Genomic DNA, 25,506 nt, shown 5'->3' with positions numbered 1-25,506 from the left:
AAACCATGAAAAACAGCCTCAGACCATTGTTCCTTCGACACCAAACTTTACATTGGGCACTTTGCATTGAGGCAAGTAGCTTTTTCCTTGGCATCCATCAAACCCAGATTCGTCCAACTGACTGCCAGATGGTGAAGCATGATTCATCACTCCAGAGAACGCGTTTCCATTGCTCCAGAGTCCAATGGCGGGGAGTTTTACGCCACTCCAGCCGACGCTTGGCCTTGCACATAGTGATCTTAGGCTTGTGTGTGGCTGCTCAGCCATGGAAACCCATTTCATGAAGCTCCCGACGAAGTTATTTTGCTGACGTTGCTTCCAGAGGCAGTTTGGAACACGGTAGTGTGTTGCAACCAAGGAGAGAAGATTTTTACACAATAGGTGCGCTTCAGCGGTCCAGTTCTGAGCTTGTGTGGCCTACCACCTCCTGGCTGAGACATTGTTGCTCCTAGACATTTCCACTTCACAATAACAGCACTTACAGTTGACCGGGGCAGGTCTAGCAGGGCAGAAACTTGACAAACTGACTTGTTGGAAAGGTGGCATCCTATGACAGTGCCAAATTGAATGTCACTGAGCTCTTCAGTAAGGCTATTCTACTACCAATATTTGTATATGGAGATTGCATGGCTGTGTGCGCAAGTTTTTCACCCATCAGCAACGAGTGTGGCTTAAATAGCCAAATCCACTCATTTGAAAGGGTGTCCACATACTTTTGTATATGCAGTGTATTTGAAAGCCAAATACTTACCTTGTGAATACATATGTGAATGTACATGCACCGCCCAAACCCCCTTGTACTTACAAGTACTTGTCCACTTGTTGTATGCTACTTAACTATTCATAGAAAGAGCTGGATACGTGCAAAACAAAGTAGTCCCTGTAGGAGATACTCTTGGCTGAATTAACAAACTACATTGACCATTTGCTTTTTCGGGCTGTAAAAGCAGCCTAATCCTGGGTCATTTTTGGTCTGCAACTGGCCAAGGAAAATACAAATATGGGAAATTACTGCCCTTTCAAACATGAAAAGTAGACCTAATCAATGAGTCAGAGCTTTATTGCTGAATATCACATGAATAATCATTACAGTATGGTTAACTATTTTGAAAACAGTACAATAATTATAGTACAGACAATATGGCAAAAAAGCATTATTTTACAATTAAGCTAATTATTTTACAAGGGCATTTGTTTGAAGAAATAAGGGTTGAGGGAGGGAAGAAGTCCAAAGACACCTCTTTCAGTATACCATCCCCTTTACACTGATGTCATCCTCTGTCCAAAGCTGAGTCATTCATTATTGCACACTGTAGCAACAGAAAATGAAAACAAGCGCTTCTTGTCGGACAAATTCAGGTAGGTCCCTCCCCGTTCGCTTCCATTGGGTTCCTACTAGTGAATACGACTCTGGTGTGTACAACTCATGTCAGCAGTCTTTCATTTCTCTCAAGTACTTCATTGATTGATATGTCATTGATTGGACTGAGTAGGAGTATAATTCATTCTCCGATCTCTATAAAATATGGGGGTAGGGGGGGAACTAAAGACACTGTGGCCCTCAAGGACTGGCGTTCAGCACCCCTGCTCCAAAGCCAGATATCTATCTATTACTGTAATGATCTCTTTTTTAACCTTCAGCAATTGATTTCGGAACCAGTAAGCCAGCTTTACAACGTTTGAACTTCTTATTTTCAAGGGGGAATAAAACACGAAAAACAAAGGTCCTCCAAATAAACATGATCCTATCTTCTCTATACATTACAGGAACATTCATCTCAACTTGATATTTTGCTCGACCTTGTCCGTTTTATTCCCTCTGGAAAACCTAAGGTGCAAACTTTTCACTAGTATCCAATGGATCATAGGGCTGAATGAAACTAAGGGAGTCAAGTGGCTCCTCAGTTTCAACAGGCATGACGATGCCTCTGATTATGAGGGACACGACAAGAACATCCCTGCGCCAGTTGCTGAGGACAGAGGGGAACAAACCAGACATCTGTGAACTAGTCTGGGTGCCAGTCTGTTTCTGCTTTGTGCCAAACATGATAATGAAAAAAGTAGGAACCAACTGGCAACCAGGTGATGTCAGAGTGATCAGGGGAGGAAATAGTATGTATTCAATACACCTGGTGTACCCTGTGCATTCCCTTGGTTACTGAAAGACACATCAAATGTCCTTCTCACCTCTCCTCCCCTTCGTCCTACTCTCCCCTTGTCACAGTTCATCATCCCTCTCTTCCTGAAAGGATTGGATAGGTATCAGGGTTGGAGTCCGTTCCATTTCAATTCAGGAAGTAAACTGACCCCAACCCTGGTAGTTATAAGATGGCAGAAATGCTACGAAAGGAGCTACTTCCATGTTGTTTATACATATCCAATCATTTCAGGTTTATATGAAGTGCCTATAGGGTTAATGGGTTGTTTGTGGACAGGACATCTCTCTCTCTTCCTTTTCTCTCTCTACCTCTCCCAGACACCTTCCTCCCCTAAGTGTGCGCACACACACACTATCAACTCTCCTCCTGCCCCTCTCCCTCCCACACCTTCATTCCCCCCCCGCCTGACAGAAGTAGGAGAGCAGCGTGTCGAGGTCTCGCCGGTCGGCCGCCACATCTAGCGAGCTCTCTCCCATCATGTTTAAGGCCATGCGCAGGGTGGACCAGATGTTATCGGACATCATGGTGGCTGCGGTGCTCCCAGGGCCCCGGCTGGCACTGACCTTCTCGCCCTCCCCCGACGCCTGGCGCTGCAGGGACAGGGCTTCCAGGAAGTGCTCCACGGCCTCTCTGTAAACCAGGAAGAGAATAGGGGTCAAATTGAAATTGTTATTCTGGTGCATTCAATAGATTTTTAATAAGGCAAAAATAATTATATTGTGAACAAAGTCAATACATTATATAAAGTCAATTTCTACTCCTGGTATGACCTGAATCTACAACTTAACTTCGACGAACTTAAGAAAGTACAGTGTTTTAAGTGGTTTTGATCAAATATTTTTAAAAGAAAGTGTGATTTTTTAAAAACAAAACGGTGGCCACAAAATGGCCACAAAAGGCTCTCCATCTCACCTGTGGGCTCCTAGGTTGACACAGCTGATTCCCAGGTTGTACCGACTGCGGATGAAGCCTGGCTGCAGTTCAAGCGCCCTCCTATAGGCGGCAACAGCCTCCTCTGAGCGGCTTCCATTGGCCAGCGTGGCGCCCAGTTTATTCCACAGCAGATAGTCCTGAGAGAGAGGGAGACAGAGAGGTCATGAGCTCCTGAATTAGTGTTGGATACATTTGAAGTTTTTCCACATAGACTTATACAGAAAACTACCCTCTGCATTACCTAAACACCAAATTGAAAAATTCTAACTTACAACCTTGATTTTGGACAAAGTGACTTACTGCCAAGAATTATCCAGCAAACTTTCTAGCAAACCAACAATCAGCATAAGAAGCTCCAGAGAAACCTGAAAATACCACCCAACCTGCAACTGAGTGAGTAGATGTTCAGTCTGAAGCTACTTCTAAAGCCAAGAAGTAAAATACATTATAGCAATCTCTAGATATCTTACTATACAGACTCAGGACAGACGTCCCGGCTGCAACGGCATTTGCACACTGTGGTGTGAAATGAAAGGTGTGAAAGCCAACAATGACAGCAGACCATCACAGCTCCCCCCACCCCTGTGCAGAGGCCATCATAAAACAGTACCCCCCGGAAATTAAACATGAAACAGAAACAGTACAAACAGAAGCTCCTTAAGGACAATCCAGAGACACTATTTGCTGACTTACAAACCAGGGATCATACACCTCTTTTTCCTCACATTGCATGGCACAGTTACCCTTCTGTTAAGAAAGAGGGTACGAGCAAAGGGTGGAAACTAAGAATAATGGACAATGAAGACCCTGACACTGAAAAAGGTTATGTCAACCTGTACAGATCTGGAACAGTATTGGTGCACTATTGTTGCAGGGCAGCCTCAAACTGTTTTCAGCAGGACTTCTACAAGATCAAAGAGAGAGCACAGCATAAGAAGCTCATCCTTGGACCACGTCCCCACCCCATAGACGAGCAGCCCCAAGAGGAGTGTCCCATCCCCTAGACCTGAGAAAACCCAGGTCCCACACTGCTCCTGCATTGATCCGAGGGAGAAATGGACCAAGCTGGAGATAAAGCTGGCACAGCTCAAGGAGCTGTCCAGAACACTCGAGACAGCAAAGACCCAAACAACAGGCCAGCACAACAATACCCCCTCAACAAGACCCAGAAGGCTGAAGGAGGAGAGAGAGACAGCTGTCTGGATGAGGGAGAAGAGTCCACCTCAGACCCCCAGCACAGAAGGTAAAGACAAGAGTGAGAAAGAGAGAGAACATCCGTTAATTGAAACAAAAGGTGAGCCGAGTAAAGTTGTTCAAGAGGGGGCAGTTAGTGCCTGTGAAAAGGGAAGGGCAACACAGAAGCACAAGGAGGTAACTGCTAGCTACATGTGACTAGGGATGGGTAGTTTCAGAGAGAAAAAAAGTTTGAATAGGGAAAGAAAGTTAAAAAGGGGAGGGGGGGGGGTTAGACATACCGTTTGAAGAGGAGGAAAGTAATAGACCCTTTTGGAATACCTAAAAATGCATTTCCCGGTCTCCTTCCTTTAAGTATATGACAGTCTATGATTAAAACAATGAGGTATGGTCCACAGATCTAATTGAGTCTGAACAACCCTTTAACTGGAACAGAATATGATACAGAATAATATACTGTATATATATTTGAACTTTTGTTACTTTCTTTGCTTTCAGGCCCACAGGGAAAGGGTGGTACGGAGGGGTCTCTTGCAATCTTAGGGAGGGCTGGCGGGGATTTATCAGGAATGTAAGGGGTGACACGGGATGGATAGGTGGGAGGGGGACTGATAGGCAACTTCGGTTGCTGGATGGGAAGGGGTTAGAAACATGGTTTCTGGGTGGGGAGGGAGGATGTGGGAGGGTGGATGGGGACTGGGTTGTGTTATCTATGTATGCATTTCTTTTATCGTTTTTGTACCTGTGACCCACCGTCTCAAAATAAATAAAAAAAGGTTGATCACAATACTTTTTACAATGAGATGGACCCAATTGCTTTCAAGTAACCATTTAGCATACAGATCAGAAATTACTTCAAGGAAGCAAGCAAGGAAGGATGCATGTATTCGAACACATTTTTAAATTTATCAACTTTATGCTGTTTAAATCAAATTAAGCAAATTATAATCAAGTGTGTTTATTCTCCAAACACACATGAACCACAGATTGTGGATAACCTACTAGTGTACCTGTGGTGTGACAGAGAGGGCTGCTGTGAAGTGGATAACCTGCTAGTGTACCTGTGGTGTGAGAGAGGGCCGCGGTGAAGAGGAGAACCCGATAGCGTACCTGTGGTGTGACGGAGAGGGCTGCGGTGAAACAGTCCACGGCCTTGTCATACTCCCCGCTCAGATTGAAGAGGACTCCCAGGCCACACTGTAGCTGGGGGTCGACGCAGGCGGGTTCAGAGTTCGCCGCACTGAGGAACAGGGACTGCACCTCGGTAAACAAAGATCTGAGAGTGGGGGAGGAAGGCACAGGAGATGGGAAAAAGGAGGGAGATGATTTAACAATTGTGATATTTTAAGCCAACAGATAGAACCCATGTTTTCGTGACATACAGTGGGGCAAAAAAGTATTTAGTCAGCCACCAATTGTGCAAGTTCTCCCACTTAAAAAGATGAGAGAGGCCTGTAATTTTCATCATAGGTACACTTCAACTATGACAGGCAAAATGAGAAAAAAAATCCAGAAAATCACATTGTAGGATTTTTAATGAATTTATTTGCAAATTATGGTGGAAAATAAGTCTTTGGTCAATAACAAAAGTTTCTCAATACTTTGTTATATACCCTTTGTTGGCAATGACAGAGGTCAAATGTTTTCTGTAAGTCTTCATAAGGTTTTCACACACTGTTGCTGGTATTTTGGCCCATTCCTCCATGCAGATCTCCTCTAGAGCAGTGATGTTTTGGGGCTGTTGCTGGGCAACACGGACTTTCAACTCCCTCCAAAGATTTTCTATGGGGTTGAGATCTGGAGACTGGCTAGGCCACTCCAGGACCTTGAAATGCTTCTTACGAAGCCACTCCTTCGTTGCCCGGGCGGTGTGTTTGGGATCATTGTCATGCTGAAAGACCCAGCCACATTTCATCTTCAATGCCCTTGCTGATGGAAGGAGGTTTTCACTCAAAATCTCACAATACATGGCCCCATTCATTCTTTCCTTTACACGGATCAGTCGTCCTGGTCCCTTTGCAGAAAAACAGCCCCAAAGCATGATGTTTCCACCGCCATGCTTCACAGTAGGTATGGTGTTCTTTGGATGCAACTCAGCATTCTTTGTCCTCCAAACACGACGAGTTGAGTTTTTACCAAAAAGTCATATTTTGGTTTCATCTGACCATATGACATTCTCCCAATCTTCTTCTGGATCATCCAAATGCTCTCTAGCAAACTTCAGACCGGCCTGGACATGTACTGGCTTAAGCAGAGGGACACGTCTGGCACTGCAGGATTTGAGTCCCTGGCGGCGTAGTGTGTTACTGATGGTAGGCTTTGTTATTTTGGTCCTTGCTTGTTTGTAGGTGACCAAATACTAATTTTCCACCATAATTTGCAAAACATTATTAAAAATTATTAAAAATCGTACAATGTGATTTTCAGGATTTTCCCCCCTAATTTTGTCTGTCATAGTTGAAGTGTACCTATGATGAAAATTACAGGCCTCTCTCATATTTTTAAGTGGGAGAACTTGCACAATTGGTGGCTGACTAAATACTTTTTTGTCCCACTGTAAAACATGAGAAAATACAGAAGAACATCCTGTAATTCATATTGTGTTATATTGATTAGCAGTTATAAGTATATGCTGAATATACACACACACCACATTTGTACACAATGAAATAGGTCCACTCACTCGGGCAGCAGTGAGCCAAATCTCTCACTCTCTCTGGTCCCTCTGTCCTTCTCTCGCTCCCGTTCACTCTGCTCCAGGACTGGCCGGTATGCGGGGTTGTGCCTCAGCCAATCGCGAAGGGTCTCACAGGCCTGCCTGTGCAGCGATTCATTGGTGAAACTGACAGCCAGAGCCATCAGAGCGGTCAGGTTGTCCTTCTTCAACTCTATGCATCTAACGGCGATACAAAAAGAGGGAACAAGAGACAGAGAGAAAAAAAAGAGGGAGAGAGAAAGGTGAGTGAACCCGAGAAAATGTTGCGTCACAGGCATCATGTAACTTCGAGGACTTCCTATTTCGCACCCAAGTTCCTGCTTATCACAGCATCTTTGTATTCGAGCCACACATAAAACATGTATTCATAAATCAAATAAGTACATACTTCATGACATACTCTTATTGTCACAAAGGAGCTATGTCCCAAAAGGCACCCAAATTCTCTATATCAGGGGTGTAAAACATACAAGCCAATTCAATGCGGCTCAAGGGTGGTTAAATTATTATTTTATTTTTTAAAGTGTTGGTCCCATGTTTCATTTTATACTTTAACTTTTGATACTGAAGTACATATTAGCAATTACATTGATACTTGAGTATATTTAAAACCGAATACTTTTACTCAAGTAGAATTTTACTGGGTGACTCACTTTTACTTGTACTTTTCTATTAAGGTATCTTTACTTTTACTCAAGTATGACAATTGGGTACTTTTTCCACTACTGATCATTACACAGGTGCATGTGCTGGGGACAATAAAAGGCCACTCTAAAACGTGCAGTTTTGTCACACAACACCACAGATGTCTCAAGTTGAGGGAGCATGCAATTGGCATACTGACTGTAGGAATGTCCACCAGAGCTTTTGCCAGATAATTTAATGTTAATTTCTCAACCATGAGCTGCCTCCAATGTTGTTTTAGAGAATTTGGCAGTATGTCCAACCTGCCTCACAACCGCAGATCACGTGTAACCAATCCCAGCCCAGGACCTCCACATCCGGCTTCTTCACCTGTGGCATCTCTGAGACCAGACACCCGGACAACTGATGAAACAGAGTATTTTTTATCTGTAATAAAGCCCTTTTGTGGGGAAAACTAATTCTGATTGGCAGTGCCTGGCTCCCAAGTGGGTGGGCCTATGCACTCCCAGGCCCACGCCCCTGCACAGTCATGTGAAATCCATAGATTAGGGCCTAATGATTTTTTTCAATTGAATGATTTCCTTAAATGAACTGTAACTCAGTAAAACTGTTGAAATTGTTGCATGTTGCGTTTATATATTTGTTCAGTATATAATGGACCTACATTCATACAGTTTCCTCACTCTGTCCAGCTTGCTAACAATCACTGAAACAAAAGCTAGAATCAGGGAGCATAAAAAAACTCTAAACGATGAAGAGGAAATGTTTTTGCATATTTTGACAGCAAGGAAATAACACATTTTCAGTGTGGCCCTCCGGACCTTGTTGAAGACAGAATGCGCCCCCCAGGTCGACATGAGTTTGACACCCCTGCTCTATATAGTGCACTACTTCTGGCCAGAGCCCTATGGGTGCCCTATATAGGGAATAGGGTGCCACTTGGGACACACTAGGGACTTCTCTCCAGTCAGTGAGGCTGCTATTCCAACTCTTTACCTGCGGAGGGCACTGATGGCTGCAAACTCTTGTTCATTCTCTGCCTGACAGGTTCCCAGATATTGCCATGCCTAAAAAAAAGAAGCAGGAAAAGGTGTGAGAGTGCTTAGTTCTCTTTACCCACCTAATGCTAACAGGGTAGGAAAGAACCCCCTTAGTCACCAGCGCTTGTTAGCCAGAAATAATTTCACCTCGAGATATTATTAAATCAGAATTAATAATTACTGAGTGTCTTACCAGCTGGTTGTCTGGTTCTCTCTGTACGGCACTCTCAAACAGACGCACGGCCCCAGGGATGTCCCCTGCCTCCATCCTCTTCACCCCTTCAGCAAGGGGGTCCTGGTGGGACAGGTACGGGTTGTCCTCCTCAAACTGGTACCCCTGGAGGGGATGAGAGAGTGAGGGAGGGAAAGAGAAAGGGAGGAAGAAATAGAGAGAGAGTTAAATGAACAGCAATTTAGCAAACAAGACAAGGCAGTTTTTTTTAGCCTGGACAGGTAGGCATGCTGAACATATTCATTGTGATCTAGAAGGCTAAACTTATCCTTAACTAAAAACGAACCCTTATTTTTAACCAGGTAAGTTGGCGGAGAACACATTCTCATTTACAGCAACAACCTGGGGAAGAGTTAGAGGGGAGAGGAGGGGGATGAATGAGCCAGTTGGAAGCTGGGGTTGATTAGGTGGCCATGGACACCGGGGTTAACATAACTACTCTTTATTAAAAAATATATTTTTTACCCCTTTTTCGTGGTATCCAATTGGTAGTTACAGTCTTGTCTCATCGCTGCAACTCCCGTACGGACTCGGGAGAAGCGAAGGTCGAGAGCCTTGCGTCCTCAAAAACACAACCCAACCATGCCGAACTGCTTCTTGACACAATGCCCACTTCACCCGGAAGCCAGCCGCACCAATGTGTCAGAGGAAATACCATACACCTGGCGACCGTGTCAGCGTGCACTGCGCCCAGCCCACAACAGGAGTTGCTAGTGCGCGATGGGACAAGGACATCCCTGCTGGCCAAACCCTCCCCCAACCCATACGACACTAGGCCAATAGTGCGCAGCCCCATGGGTCTCCCAGTCGCGGCCGGCTGCGACAGAGCCTGGACTCAAACCCAGAATCTCTATTCGCACAGCTATCACTGCGATACAGTGCCTTAGACCAATGTGCCACTCTGGAGGCCAACATCCCTACTCTTATGATAAGTGCCATGGTATCTTTAGTGACCACAGAGAGTCAGGGCACCTGTTTAACGTCCCATCCAAAAGACCGCATCATACACTGGGCAATGTCCCCAATCACTGACCTGGGGCATTGGGATATTTTTTTTTAGACCAGAGTAAAGAGTGCCTCCTACTGGCCCTCCAACACCACTTCCACAGGTGGATAGGAAGCTATGTCAAGTACCTTGTCGTAGGAGCTACTGAGCATCTGGTCAAAATCGGAGAGCCAGGGGTGACTTTCTGCGTCTCTCTTGGCCATCTCCTCCCACTCCTGCTGCAGCTTCTCCCAGAAGTCCACGTCGCTCTGATACAGAGGAACAATCACAATGTCAAAGTCAGGGGTCAAATGATGGGGGTGCTGGGCATCATCATCATACCAGTTGCTGTGGGAATCCCCCTAACATTGGTCCCAAACCACTATTTTTAGGGGATGCCCAAGGGCCAATGTGAACTTTGATAAAGGTTCTAAAAACAGTGTACTTTAAGCAAATGATACATGGTAATTTTATTTAGTATTTATTTATTTATTTCACCTTTATTTAACCAGGTAGGCTAGTTGAGAACAAGTTATCATTTGCAACTGCGACCTGGCCAAGATAAAGCAAAGCAGTGTGACACAGACAACAACACAGAGTTACACATGGAGTAAACAATAAACTAGCCAATAACACAAAAAACAAGTCAATGACACAGAAAAAAGAAAGTCTATATACAGTGTGTGCAAAGGGCATGAGGAGGCCATAGGAGCGAATAATTACAATTAAATAGTAAGTAAATAAAATAAAAACAGTATGGGGATGAGGTAGGTAGATTGGGTGGGCTATTTGCAGATGGACTATGTACAGCTGCAGCGATCGTTAGCTGCTCAGATAGTTGATGTTTAAAGTTGGTGAGGGAAATAAAAGTATCCAACTTCAGAGATTCTTGCAATTCGTTCCAGTCACTGGCAGCAGAGAACTGGAAGGAAAGGCGGCCAAATGAGGTGTTGGCTTTGGGAATGATCAGTGAGATATACCTGCTGGAACGTGTGCTACGGGTGGGTGTTGTTATCGTGACCAGTGAACTGAGATAAGGCGGAGCTTTACCTAGCATAGACTTATAGATGACCTGGAGCCAGTGGGTCTGGTGACGAATATGTAGCGAGGGCCAGCCGACTAGAGCATACAGGTCGCAGTGGTGGGTGGTATAAGGTGATTTGGTAACAAAACGGATGGCACTGTGATAGACTGCATCCAGTTTGCTGAGTAGAGTGATGGAAGCTATTTTGTAGATGACATCGCCAGAGTCGAGGATCGGTAGGATAGTCAGTTTTACTAGGGTACGTTTGGCGGCGTGAGTGAAGGAGGCTTTGTTGCGAAATAGAAAGCAGATTCTAGATTTTATTTTGGATTGGAGATGTTTAATATGAGTCTGGAAGGAGAGTTTACAGTCTAGCCAGACACCTAGGTATTTATAGTTGCCCACATATTCTAGGTCGGAACCGTCCAGGGTCGTGATGCTAGTCAGGCGGGCGGGTGTGGGCAGCAAATAGTTGAAAAGCATGCATTTGGTTTTACTAGAGTTTAAGAGCAGTTGGAGGCCACGGAAGGAGTGTTGCATGACATTGAAGCTCGTTTGGAGGTTAATTAGCACAGTGTCCAAGGAAGGGCCAGAAGTATACAGAATGGTGTCATCTGCGTAGAGGTGGATCAGGGAATGCAGTCATTAGAAAAACCAAGGCTATTGAGTCTGCCGATAAGAATATGGTGATTGATAGAGTCGAAAGCCTTGGCCAGGTCGATGAAGACGGCTGCACAGTACTGTCTTTTATCGATGGTGGTTATGATATCGTTCAGTACCTTGAGCGTGGCTGAGGTGCACCCGTGACCGGCTCGGAAGCCGGATTGCACAGCGGAGAAGGTACGGTGGGATTTGAAATGGTCAGTGATATGTTTATTAACTTGGATTTCGAAGACTTTAGATAGGCAGGGCAGGATGGATATAAGTCTGAAACAGTTTGGGTCTAGGGTGTCACCCCCTTTGAAGAGGGGGATGACCGCGGCAGCTTTCCAATCTTTAGGGATCTAGGAAGATACGAAAGAGAGGTTGAACAGGCTGGTAATAGGGGTTGCAACAATGGTGGTGGATAGTTTTAGAAAGAGAGAGTCCAGATTGTCTAGCCCAGCTGATTTGTATGGGTCCAGGTTTTGCAGCTCTTTCAGAACATCTTCTGTCTGGATTTGGGTGAAGGAGAAGCTGGGGAGGCTTGGGCGAGTAGCTGCGGGGGAGGAGATGCTGTTGGCTTGGGTTGGAGTAGCCAGCCGTTGAGAAATGCTTATTGAAATCGATAATCATGGATTTATCAGTGGTGACCGTGTTACCTAGCCTCCATGCAGTGGGCAGCTGAGAGGAGGTGCTCTTGTTCTCCATGGACTTTACAGTGTCCCAAAACTTTTTGGAGTTAGAGCTACAGGATGTGAATTTTTGCTTGAAAAAGCTAGCCTTTGCTTTCCTGACTGACTGCGTGTATTGGTTCCTGACTTCCCTGAACAGTTGCATATCTTGGGGACTATTTGATGCTATTGCAGTCCGCCACAGGATGTTTTTGTGCTGGTCAAGGGCAGTCAGGTCTGGAGTGAACCAAGGGCTATATCAGTTCTTAGTTCTGCATTTTTTGAACGGGGCATGCTTATCTAAGATGGTGAGGAAATTACTTTTAAAGAATTACCTGATTTGTGAAGTGAAAATGTGCAATGGCATTATTAGTGCAATATAGTACATGGAAAGAGCTTAATATATACTGAACAAAAATATAAACGCAACATGTAGTGTTGGTTCCATGTTTCATGAGCTGAAATAAAAGATCCCAGAAACATTCCATATGCACAAAAAGCTTATTTCTTTCAAACGTTGTGCAAAAATGTGTTTACATCCCTGTTAGTGAGCATGTCTCCCTCCTTTGCCAAGAAAATCCATCCACCTGACAGGTGTGGCTTATCAAGAAGCTGATTAAACAGCACGATCATTACGCAGGTGCACCTTGTGCTGGGGACAATAAAAGGCCACTCTAAAATGTGCAGTTGTGTCACACAATACAACAGATGTCTCAAGTTGAGGGAGCGGGCAATTGGCATGCTGACTGCAGGAATGTCCACCAGAGCTGTTGCCAGATAATTGAATGTTAATTTCTCCATACCATAAGCCTTCTCTAACGTCATTTTAGAGAATTTGGCAGTGCGTCCAACCGGCCTCACAACCGTAGACCATGTGTACCCACGCCAGACTAGGACCTCCACATTCGGCGTCTTCACCTGCAGGATCGTCTGAGGGGGTGCTTTGGAGTATTTCTGTTTGTAACAGAAGCCCTTTTGTGGGGAAAAACTCATTTTTATTGGCTGGGTCTGGCTCCTAAGAGGGTGGGCCTATGCCCTCCCAGGCCCACACATAGCTGCACCCTTGCCCAGTTATGTGAATATTAGGCCATGGGCTGGAATTATTCTTGATAGATACAATTTGGAAGATGTTTAAAAATACTTATGGTCATTATTCTGTTATCTTTCCTATTGTATCGTATCTCTCTTACCTCCACAGCAGCTTTAGCTTGCTGGAAATCTGGACCTGCTGTGGCGAACTCATCTACCCATGATTCCGCTGACTCCACTGAGACCTGAACAGGAAGGAAGAGGTAGCAATGGTAGATGTGGACACCAAGTTGTCCATAACTCTTTAACAACATTTAAAGTGGGATGTTGACGTTGTGACAGTAAAGGAGAAGCAGAACAAGATGGGGAAGAGGGGTGAAAGAGGAAGACAAGATAAAGGAATGGGAAGAAGCAAAACAAATCAGAAAACCACACCCATTCTCCCACTCCCTTTCTCCCCTACAATCTATACACCACTAGTGCAGGTCGTCTTTACTACTTTTCTATAAGTAATTGCTATAATCTAAATGCAAGTTTAAATCTGCAAAAACAATGCATCGTCCTTGGGTTTATACAAAGTGCTAAGAAACTACGGGAAAACCTACATGGGGCACAACATTCTGCCACTAAAAACAGCCATCAAACTACCGTGAAAAAAGGCTGATGAAAAATATCATCAGCTCAACGCAACTTTCTTGACAGAAAGCCGGTTGCGGAGCCACTGGGCAGTGTTACCATGGCGTCAGGGGTCCTACCTGCCTGACGACAGAAGCCCATTGATGTGCCTGTTTAGCCTTAGCTTTGGCAAGCTTCTGATCCCACTCTTGGGTTGTCAAGGGTAAAGTCCCTCCCCCAGTCTCCTCCAGGAACTATGGCAACCAGGGAGCGGAGAACGGGGGGAGGCATGATTGTTTTGTCGCAGGTGTGAGGCATTGGGGGTGGATTTTTGTTTTGGGAGGGGTGAGGATGGAGGAGTTTTCATTTGGTACAAATGAAGTGGGGGTTATTAATCGAAGGAGGGGAAAGCCAAGAGTTCACAGCTGGGCCAAAGGGGGAAAAGTAGATGTCACAGTTAATGAGAACTCCTATGACTACATACTCAAGGGTAAACACCAGGGCTGGGGTCTTATTCAGGAAGTGACTTGGAATTCAATTCCTGATGAAAACAATACAAAAATGCCTATTATTATTTTTCAATCCCCTACCTTAATTGAGAAATGATTTGCCCCAACCCTGTTAACATACGACTTCACTTCACAAGGGGAACTGGAAGTCTGATTCAAGACTGGAACAGCTAAGAGGATTTTCATTGGCAGAAGTCTGCATATAGAAATTGCATGTATAGAAAGGACAATGCTCTCTTTTCCACAATAATTTATTTCTACATATACCTTTTCCAAATTATACATTGTACAGCCTAGTGCAAGGCTCACATACAGAAAAGTTCATGGCCATAACTTGGTTTTGTAGTTAGTAACATTTGCAGGGGTCTGCACCAAATACTGGGACGTGGGGGGGGTCATGAGGCACAAAATTACGAAGTTTGAGCCAAGATGGCTCCCTGTAGGTTGACAGTTGCACCCTTCCCCTTGTGTCTTCAATGGAAGTTGGCTCCTACCTGGTTGAGGTTGGAGGCCCAGTTCTGAGCCTCCTTGGCCTGAGCTCTATCTGTGTGCTGTTTGCCTGCTCTGTCCTCCACTGTGACACTGCCCTCGCCAATCTGCCTAATGAACCGCAGGAACTACAGTGCAACACAACAACAACAACATAACAATGACACAATATCCATTATGGCTATGGCTAATGGCGTATGGACCTAGACTGGTCATTAAATCAGTTTGTGCTTTAGCCAAATCCCAAATAATGACAGGGGAGTTGGATACCACACAAACAGTTCTGAAGACCAGGTTGTAAAGAGTCACTATGCTACTACGGTCCATCACTGTAAAATGCTTTCCCATGAAACATTTTGATGTCTAATTGACTACAAAGAAGTGTGTCTCACTGAACACTTCAAAAGAAACTACAAAGATCCTGTTATGTTATTACAAAGCTACATTACTTTGATGGACAAAGAATGAGGAAAGGGTATGGGGATAGATATGTAGACAAAAAAAGTATGAAACACACGTGACATGGAAACACAAACACACACACCTCAGTGTTCTGTAACTTGGGGTCATTGACCTTTGCGACCAGCTCATTGGCTGTTTGCTTCAGTTCGTCTCCTGGTAGGTACTCTTTCGTCCTATTGGATTGACAAACATTAACATCAAAGGGTTCATTTAAACAGATAACTGAGTCTCTAACAGTGATCCTTTTAAAGAACAAGTGGGTTAAAGAGACAATGTACATTTTACATAATCACTCTGTATCCTTGTAAATATATTGTAATTGAAATGCATTGTCTCTTTTCAAAAATCATTTCCAACAAGGATGGAATCAAAAGACGCTTTTGAATACCTAATTAAATGACTGCTACTTATTGGGTCAACGCATTACATACACAAACTAAAAGACTGTGTGTGGGATTAACTGGTTTTCTTTTTGTTTTCTTGACTTAGAGCTATGTTATGGCCAAAGTCTTTATAAAGTGAACGCAATAACAGAGTTCTGAAAGGACGACATCAAAGATTTTAAGACACACTTAACGGCTCAACATCACAATCTTCTCTGGAACGTTCTCAAAAGTTCACTGTATCCATCTACGTGTCCCTTGCTCTCCTGTTTTTCTCGGTCTCTCAATTATTACCATTCTTGCTCCCTCTCTCCCAGGTCTCCGAGCCATAGCTTCTCCTCTGACTGCTCCAGATACTCCTCTGCCCAACGCCCGGGATCTGAGAGAGAGAGAGAGAAGAGAGAAAGATACCGATTATTTCTCTACCTGCTAGAAGTCGTGGCCACAAAGTACATTCAAACAAATGGTTGGCAATTGTGCCTACCATTGACACTCAAAAAAATGTACCTGTGCCATCGGTGATGAACTCTCTGGTCCAATCAGCGTCAGCCGGGTCTCCAAGTCCCGCCTGCCCTGAAGAGGCGGTGGCGGCATCCACTCCCGACAGAAACTCAGACGTCCAATCACCAGACAGGGCCAACGCGGCTACACCCGGAGCTACGGACAGGACAGGAGGGAAAGGGTGTTGTTTTCTTCACACGTTGGTAAAAGAAAGTGTGTTTTTCAGTGCAAGTACTTGGATGGAAGGTACAGGAAAACGTAATAAAAAGCTGTCTTGAAGTGTCAACACATGTTCTAAAGCCTGCGGGTTAACAATATGAAAGTGCTGCGGGGCAGCTGGGCAGGCACACCGCAAATCTATAATGATGTTGCTTCTGCTGCGTTGGAGAGTATAATATGGTATTCTATTACTGCTGTGTGTGTACCTCTCTGTGGAGCCTGTCTGTAGCTCTGCTGATCGATCTGCTGCATTTCCTCCAGTAACTGGCCCATGTCAAAGCTGTGAGGGGGCCGTGGAGGCGCCTGCTGCATGAACTCATTCACCAACTGGAGGACACACATGCAGAACATCAAACGCAAGCCTATTTCAATGACGATTAACAAACCTCCCATGAACTAAACGCGTTTTCATATTCCTTTTTTAGAATATGCAGACAAAGCACAACAGTTTGAATCAATAGGAAGGTAATATGAGACTGACCTCTTCTTCTGTTGCAATTTCAATGGGTGTAGGGGGAATCTAGGAGAAAAAGAGGGATGAAAGTGATACCGTGAGATATATTTGTGAAAGCTATAGTACAACTAAGTTGTATGGTCCAAACAAACTATGATGAATGAACTCGTTCAAGTATGGGTATAGATGGTTCCAGGGCTCTAACGTGCGACAAAGTTTGTGCGCGAGACCAGGAGTTTTATTTTGGGAGCTCTACCCGACTAGGAAAGAAATCTCCAAGATAATAGTTGTGGCAATAAGGCACCGCTGTACTGTTGTTTCAGAGTGGCTAAGAGGGAAAAAAAGCGAGTGCAGATTCAATCATGTCACGGTTGCTCCGTTACGACAGCTTGTTCATAGCCCAACCAAGTCAAAAGATCTGACCCATATTACAGGCACTACATTTTTTATCTTCCTGTAGCGAATCGCCGGGACCACATTTTACATTCATAAACCATGTTGTGAGCCATTCGAAAACTACTCGTTAACCATTTGTTTACACTTTTTTCATTCATGTTACCTCATTGGCTAGCTAGCTAACAAACCGGTAACTTCACCAATATATCCAAATATTTGGGGGCACAGAAAGAAAGGAAATGGTATGGCTTCTTCAGGAGATCAATGATCATAGAAATCACAAACCTGACGTTTTTAAAGAGAAAGTGTACAATTTTAAATGTAAAGCATCTCAACATGTAAATAGTGCTTTTTCACAATGTAGAAGCCTAATATTCCGCAAATGACTTGGTCATTTCATTTGAACTTTTATAATAAACAATGTATTTTACTGTGTTACATATTACTTTATAGGTCACAACATGTGCTTAAAGTAGACAGAATTCATATGGACTTTTCTCAATAATTTTTGTCATGGTGCTCATAAATTTCATGTCAACTTCTTTTTTTAATTGGGCGCACCAATTTAAAAACTGGATGGGTCCCATTGTTGACCAGGAAAAATAACTATTTACATTTACATTTAAGTCATTTAGCAGACGCTCTTATCCAGAGCGACTTACAAATTGGTGCGTTCACCTTATGACATCCAGTGGAACAGCCACTTTACAATAGTGCATCTAAATCTTTTAAGGGGGGTGAGAAGGATTACTTTATCCTATCCTAGGTATTCCTTAAAGAGGTGGGGTTTCAGGTGTCTCCGGAAGGTGGTGATTGACTCCGCTGTACTGGCGTCGTGAGGGAGTTTCTATCAATGCAACATGGCCAATAACAAACTAAGAATATAAAAAACAGAACATGGATTACTGTGCATATTCCATAAATTCTTTATTCTAATTTCTACCGGTGATTACTCACAGTTGGCGTTGACCTGTGCCTCCAAGCACCTCCCTCCTGGGTCATGTGACCCGTCAACTTCATGAGGGGATTGGCTCCCCCGCACTCCCCCTCCACCAGCTCCTGCATCGCCATGGCAACACCGGGCAGCGGTGTATCCAATCAGACCACCTTAGAGCTGAAGAGAGGAAGAAGTGAATAAAAACATTGACTTATCGATTAGACGATGGATGGAATTATTTGTACATTTCAAACATTTAAAATCTAATTAACTCAGTTTGATAATATCACATTCAGGATCCTGCCTGGGTGCCAGACTCTTTCTGCATTCATTGAGGGCCTAACAAGACAACAAATGTGAGCTATTAAGCAGAGATAGACCGGCACCAACACATTTCATGGTCCCATGCAAGACAGCTCAGGATAAACCATTTGAATACAAAGACGGTGTACCAGTATCAAGAAAAACATAAGAAAAAAATGTGGATGTCCGCTCACTGTTGGGAAGTCATTTACCTTCCTACTACAGCTAGGCTATCCTTTTCTTCAGCTCCTGTGCTGTGTTTGGGTGGGCGTCATCACTCTCTTTTCAACCTTTTACATCAATCAAAGCAACACGGGAGAGCTGTTTGAGAGATATGGAGATCTATTTGAGGATGAGAGGGCTAGCCAGGCCAAATTGAAATCTCATCCCGAGTACCCAATGTCTCATAGTCCTCTCCTAATCTAACATGCTCTATCGGTTGGCTTTTAACACACACACACACGGCTCCACAACAGGACCGAGTGAGAATAGGCTAGAGCTTCACTTTCCCTCTTCCGACTGGCTTTCAGTCTTTAACTCACTCTTTAAATACACACCTGGCCCTTTAAGTGAACGAAAACATTAAAGGGTGACAACCAACAGTCAAAGAAACTCCCTCTACTGCAAAGCTGTAGTAATATTCCCCGATCCACAGTCCTCTCCCTCACAACAGTGTGTCAATGCAATCAAATGTCGGAAAGCGAGACGAACCTGCTGTTCACATAGCTGACCTACTATCTAGGCCAACAACAGACGTGCACAGATAGTGGCCTACTCAACTTCACTAAACCTCTCAGACAAATACAGTAATGACAATTTCTATAATGCAGTCAGCCCTGGAGCTGAGAAGTTAAGACATGCCCATTTCCACCATCTTACTACAATACAAAAAGTAACAGCACCACACACAACTGCAAGTAATCTTACCTAAAATAAGGGGAGACAACACTGTACCCAGTCCACAGGTGGTCCAGTAGCTATACTAGGGTTTAGATTTAAGGATTTTTTTCCGCTGACCCAAACAGATGCTGTACGATTAGGGACCTGTTAAGAGGATTATAGACAGATATTAATAAACACTGTCTGTCTGTCTCTCTCTCTCTCACACACACACACACACACACACACACACACACACACACACACACAATACCGTGGATAGAAGAGACAGTCTTAATGAATATGCATGGTCCCAAAACGAGTGAATGTGTCTGGGTTTAATTCAGTTAGTAGGTATTCCTAGTGAGGTGTCAATACTTTGCACTGTATGACAGCATGCTGTAGCTATATTGGCTCTACAGAAAAATATAGGTTGGCTTCTCAAGTTGAGACTGACAGCATGAAAATGTTATTTAGGTATGATGCTTTCTCAAGTTGAAAACACAAGGTTAGTATTGCAATGCTTTTACCTGAAAACCATCATTTGAGAATGCAAAGAGCACCATAAAACTAACCATTGCCATCATATAGGCAGTAGGTACTATATACTATACTAACTAGCTACTATACTGCACACATCCTACACCATGTCAATAGTTCATGCACAGAAGTTAAGGGTGAGTCATGTCCTAGACAATTTTAGATTTATATGGTCACATTACATAAATTAATGTCCTCCCAATTAGCACTTAAACATTGACTTTACACAATTATATGTACTGTATGCTAACTAGCTAGCTAGCTAACGTATCTAATGTGTAGTGGCTGTAGCTAGCTAATTATGGTTAGTTAGAGAGCGTTGAGCTTGCAAAATACATTCAGTAAAAGATTGAAAGTTAACTAGATACGTGGTTAGCTAGCTACCCGTTTGCCACAATGCATGTTGATGACCAAATGCTAGCAAGTTAGCTACAAAAATGTTGACAGACCATTATTCGATTGATAGCATAATGTTCTACTCACCACCACCTACTACTACTGACTGTAGACCTTCCTACTATCCTCTTAATTGTCTGCTTACAAGATAATAAATAGCTGGCAATTCAAGAATCCAGCGAAGCTACTGAGTGCGAAAGTAAATCTTTACCCGTGTTTATTAACGCGTGTCTCTTTATTTACGTCCTGCTCTTTCCCCCATGACCCACAAAAAACACACACAGACGCACAGTTAATCCTGCAAGTCGTATTCTCAAACAGCATCGACGTAGACGTTGAATGACAGACAATACGGAATGTGCGCAGAACGAGTTTATGCGTGTGTAAACGCTGCAAATCGATGTTGCCATTTATGCCTACGAATATTGTAACATTCTAAAAATGTTCGATGAAATTGCAATCTCTGGCTCCATTTGGTGAAACAATGTAACAATGACCTTGATTGACTGTGGGTGAAGAACGCAAAGGGACAGCAAGGTTTGCCATTTCATTGCGCAAGGTATGAATGAATTGCAAAGTCCAACAAATGTGTTCTGCTTTGTGGCAACATCATTTTCTGTCTCAAACAAAAAAAAAACTAATTCTCATTATCTCAGGAGAGGAACGAAAATATTATCTGGTTATTCCTGATATATGTAGGCTTATACCAAGGAATTTATGTATTCTCTCAAACCATCTGTTAGAGGAATTCAATTCCTATATGTTTATTACCCAATTCAATTAATACACTCAGCCCATTTCTAAGGATTTGTAAAATACTTATTTGCATAAAATGGGCTACCAGTCTCATAATCAAGCAATAGCGTTTATTCTCGAGAACTGAACATGATACAATTTACAACAGGTTATAAACTGAAAATGACGTCATAGTTTTTAAACTGTCCCGTCCCTCCTCCACTCTGATACAATGGCAGTATAGTTCACAAGCTTTCCTACATCGTTCCCACCGGTAAACGACCAGGCCAAGGTCTCCCTGTGTAGATAAGCATTCTAGCCAGTCTGACGATAAGTTCATTCGTTTCTACCAAGGAACAGTCTTTGTTCTAATTCTTGATTATAATTACACACATTATATTCAGTACTAGGATTAAAATAAAATTCATACATCTATACAGTAACATAATAGTATTCTGATTAGTCAGTCCTGATTGAAATGTATACATAATTAGTCATTATTGATCAAAACAAATCCCTTAACACCATCCAAAAAGTGCTCAGAAGATGGTGATAATGAAATATTTTCAAATTGATTATTTACTTAAAAAAAAAAACAGGCAGCATTTAGACGTCATCAGTGTTTTATTATGAACTTTGAAATGTTTTCAGACAGTTATCAATAACAATAATCTTCATAATCCATGTTATCAATAATTACAGTTAATGTCCCAATAGTAACCATAGTAATAATATAAGTAATTAATGAAATTTGTATTCCATTTTTAATATTACACTGAAAAACAACAGGCTTATCACTGCACATTGAAACACAGACAGACAGCAATAAACACAAAGGGAGGATGATAGAGGGAGGAGGTTACATTCAATAGACCAAAGAGATGATGGGGACTGGCATGAAAAGAAAACGATGAGGGGGAAGAGAGAGGAGATAAGGAAGAGAGAACGATTTGAGAATATTCTAACGGAGGTGTGAAAGAAGGAAGGAGTGAGAGTGAGAGGGGAGACAGAGTAGCTATTTATCACAATGTCCCCTCCATTTACTGTAATTCAGATATGAACAAGATTTTAAATTACAACAATTCAACACACAAATGAATACACTCCTCAAGCCAGGAATCATCATCCTTATTACTACTACTATTATTATTATTACTCTGTATTCTGATGGTGTAACCTTTAAAAAATATACAACAGCTGGTCAAATGATAAAACAATGTAATTGGTAATAAATCATATGTATATGCAGCTCCCTCTTTAAGAGTACAGACAGAGCAAGAGTTGACTGCAATAATAATAATAACAATAATTTTATGTACAGAAACTGTAATACAATCAAAACTGCCCGAGCTGAGCTGACATTCTGGATACAGCGGGTGTTGTGGTGTGTGTGTGTCGTTGTTGTAGTGAGGTTGTCACGAGAGCGGTGGGTGGTGAAAGTGCAATGGGCTGGGGGTCGCTCAGTCGAGTCACTGGGGTTGTGGTAAGGGTCAGAGGTTACTCTATGCCCGTATCGGCAGCCTGTTTGGTTGACTTGCCAAAAACATACAATGAAAGGGTTCTACCAACCAATACGATTTAACAATTAAAAGTCTACCCTGACAAAAGGAAAGTTCTGAAAATGTACACTTTTGCATGGACAATTTATATCTAATTTAGCACATCACGTACAGTATGTGAAGCACATCGTACATAGTATGTAAAAGTCTGTTAGAACCCTATAATTGTATGTTTTTGTATATTAGGGTTACTATAAATGTGGATCTGATCTGGAGTCAGATCTGGTGGGGAGAGGGTTCATGTTTTTGGAAGTTGAGGAATGTATAGAGAGAGAGAGAGAGAGAGAGAGAGAGAGAGAGAGAGAGAGAGAGAGAGAGTGCAGCAAAAAGACGACTAGATTAAATCTAGAGGTGTGTGGGATAGCGTCAGGATCAGGGCTTGTCTCTATGTGTGAGGGGCCGACACGAGGCTTTGTGTGAATCGATTGCTTCAATATTCATTTTGTGTGGTGGGCAAAGGTGTCTGGAGTGTGATATAGAGATAATAAAACATATACAGTCTTAACTTTACACCTAAGTTATGTAGCCTCGGTCCGGCCTGTGTCACACAGACTTCCAGGACAATGTCAATTCCCTCTGAGTTAGGAATTAGTGCACCACAAACAATTTTTGTTGGTTGTTTTGGTCAGGCGGTTAGAGTATACTGTATATATTGTGCCGTAGAACATTTACGTGGTAAAACATTGAATGCACTGTTATTGGCTATAGATCATTCATGGTGCTGTGATGTTGCGGTAATACAGTGTTTTGTTGTTGTTGTACGTTTACATTCCATAGACTAGAGGTGTCAGCAGTCTTCAATATTTAAACGCGTTGAGAAGAGTGTGTGAGTGGCGAGCCGTTTTGTGGTTTCCATAGAAATGTGTGCGTCCAGAGAGAGAGAGACGATTGGCTTAGTAGCGACGGGGGTTGCCGTCTCTGCCCTCTTTCTTGATGATGATTCGCTGGTCGTCGTTGGCGTTGTCAGGCGACTCCACCACTTCCTCGTCCTCCTCCCCCTCACCTTCAGTGTCAGCTGAGATGCCCATACGAGACTCATAGGACTGAGAGAGACAGAGGGAGAGAAAGAAGTGATCAAATAATCATTCAAATCGTCTTTACTCTTAAACCAAACTCAAAACTTCCACACTGAAATGAATAAATAAAAATCTATTCTATTCCGCAAAAACAGAGTTAGATCTTTACCTCCATGGGGTTGACGATGATGGTGAGAGCAGAGTCATCCCATTGGCCGCTGTCCTCCTTAGACCCTCCCCTGGTGCCCTCGCCACGGCGGTGGATGGAGCGGATTCGAAACACTCCCAGGATCACCATGACAACCAGGAAGCCCACGCACACCATGATGATGACTGTGGCTGCTCCTGGCACCACTGTCAGAGGAAAGTTTTATATGAACCTTTCAGCCACCATCCTGTCATTAATGTCAGTGACACTGACATCTTGTGGTGTAAATGAACCTGCGATTTTTTTGTATTTTGAATCTCTATTTTGAGAGTGGATAGGGGATTTCCCAATAGAAACAAAAGGGGATGGTATAGAGATACCTTCATCTCATCTATCTGTTTTTATGTGTCTTGATTTATCAATGAGCAAAACGCACGTACTCAGGAATATAGAGCATAGTTCTCCTGTAAAAAGTAAATCAAGCGAAAAAGGTTGCCATTAATACTGAAGTAAATGAAGTGTGTATAAACCTGAGTTGCGGTGGGGGTTAGGCAGGGTGTGTCCGCTCAGCTCCCCAGAGTGATGAGACGGGTGAAGGAACTGCTGCTGGGAGGCCAGGAGGTGAGACGGGTGGTACAGACTGTCCAGGGAATGCAGGAAGTTCACCTGAGAGCAAGGATGGATGAATATTTGTATGGACAGGCCGAGATGGAGTAAAAGAGAGGTAAAAAAGAAAAAGAAGCCTCATCACAGGACCTCTTACTAACTGAACTAATGTGGTGCTCTCTCTCTACCCGCTAAATGCTAGTTTAAAAACACTTAGCTAGTGCCCTGGTATTGTACACCCCCTTGAAGCTTATTTGCTAACCCATTTTGGGTTAATTACAGCCTCTATTGTCAGTTAGATTAGTTACCTCCAATGTGAGCTCGTTGCTGGTGTATCTGCCATTCATCTCGGAGCAGGACAGACGGAACCGCCTCTCAAAGCGGGCCGATCCTTTAGCCAGCCGGTAACGGACGGACCGAAGGACATCCTCATATACGGAGATGGACTCCGCTCCTAACACAGAGAGAGAGAGAGAAAGAAAGAGGTGGAGAGTAGGAAGTTTAGGGGCAGTTCAACACTGAGGAAACAGTAAGACAATAAGATAATGCTACAGTTTGTGAGCGTGAAACAGAGGTGCGATGCAATATGCAACATAGCCCAACTAAATGCTGAATGTCACTGTGGGCAGTAAATGAAGCGCTTCAGCACACAGACTATCCCTCTGGTGCAGTTTTCCCAAACTTCTGTTTTTGAGAGATTTTCTTAGTTTTTTTGTTGGAATTAAAAACCTACTCCAGCCTCACTAGCATGGAATTTATCAAAAGGTGCATTTCTGTAGCTGCTGCAGGGTTCCTCATTACATGTCACAAGTGGGGGGGGTGGGGGGGGCTTTCCTTTTTAGTCCTCTATTGCACCCATCAGACCAGCTCCTTGAGCGGTACCTGTGATGGCGATGTAAGCAGTGGTGTTGATTATCTCCAGACCCCTCTCTCTCAGGGCATCCATGTCCACCAGGAGCTCCTCCCTCTCTGGGTTTAGCTCCTCCCCAGGGGCTGGACCTCACAGCCGTCCAGAGTGTGGGCCACGGCGTCTGACATCAGAGCTGGGGGTCCAGGGGTAAGAGAGATGAATGGAGGAGAGAATGAGGC

The 25,506-nt window shown here is 43.5% G+C and overlaps 2 protein-coding genes across 6 annotated transcripts in view; both read right to left on the bottom strand.

Moving 5' to 3' along the window:
• Nucleotides 1-1,042: 1,042 nt before the first annotated feature.
• LOC115141340 (peroxisomal targeting signal 1 receptor-like) lies at nt 1,043-20,839 on the bottom strand. 5 transcript variants are annotated; one of them, XM_029680102.2, is made up of 18 exons: nt 20,441-20,839; nt 19,466-19,582; nt 18,256-18,412; nt 16,930-16,968; nt 16,655-16,775; nt 16,236-16,385; nt 16,023-16,107; nt 15,428-15,518; nt 14,889-15,011; nt 14,026-14,139; nt 13,432-13,515; nt 10,054-10,173; nt 8,881-9,024; nt 8,644-8,714; nt 6,970-7,182; nt 5,397-5,562; nt 3,072-3,229; nt 1,043-2,789 (listed from the first exon to the last, which is right to left on the bottom strand). In XM_029680102.2, exons 3-18 carry the CDS (start codon nt 18,367-18,369, stop codon nt 2,549-2,551), a joined length of 2,034 nt encoding a protein of 677 aa, XP_029535962.1. In that variant the 5' UTR covers nt 18,370-18,412; nt 19,466-19,582; nt 20,441-20,839; the 3' UTR covers nt 1,043-2,548. The 5 variants fall into 5 exon arrangements, with proteins under 5 accessions (XP_029535962.1, XP_029535963.1, XP_029535966.1 ...); XM_029680103.2 differs by having other exon boundaries at nt 20,565-20,839; XM_029680106.2 differs by lacking the exon at nt 14,026-14,139 and having other exon boundaries at nt 20,441-20,838.
• Nucleotides 20,840-21,204: 365 nt separating this feature from the next.
• The window catches only part of LOC115142252 (calsyntenin-3-like), a 40,980-nt gene continuing 36,678 nt past the window's right edge, over nt 21,205-25,506 (bottom strand). Inside the window, 6 exon segments of the mRNA XM_065000133.1 lie at nt 21,205-23,690; nt 23,833-24,017; nt 24,342-24,477; nt 24,726-24,871; nt 25,300-25,410; nt 25,413-25,460. Coding sequence (XP_064856205.1) covers nt 23,541-23,690; nt 23,833-24,017; nt 24,342-24,477; nt 24,726-24,871; nt 25,300-25,410; nt 25,413-25,460 — 776 coding nt within the window. The 3' untranslated portion in view covers nt 21,205-23,540.

This window comes from Oncorhynchus nerka, linkage group LG14, assembly GCF_034236695.1.
Source record: "Oncorhynchus nerka isolate Pitt River linkage group LG14, Oner_Uvic_2.0, whole genome shotgun sequence".
Classification (NCBI taxonomy): Eukaryota; Metazoa; Chordata; class Actinopteri; order Salmoniformes; family Salmonidae; genus Oncorhynchus; species Oncorhynchus nerka.
Note: the sequence above shows the minus strand (reverse complement) of the source record. Positions and strands in the feature narration are given on the sequence as shown.

Excerpts from the sequence above, each read along its gene's own strand:
- LOC115141340 (XM_029680102.2), bottom strand. The coding sequence starts at position 18,369 with ATGGCGATGCAGGAGCTGGTGGAGGGGGAGTGCGGGGGAGCCAATCCC. Across the intron at positions 8,715-8,880 it reads GAGAACCAGACAACCAGCTG|GCATGGCAATATCTGGGAAC; the intron begins GTAAGACACTCA and ends TCTTTTTTTTAG. Across the intron at positions 3,230-5,396 it reads CCCTCTCCGTCACACCACAG|GACTATCTGCTGTGGAATAA; the intron begins GTACGCTATCGG and ends CCTCTCTCTCAG.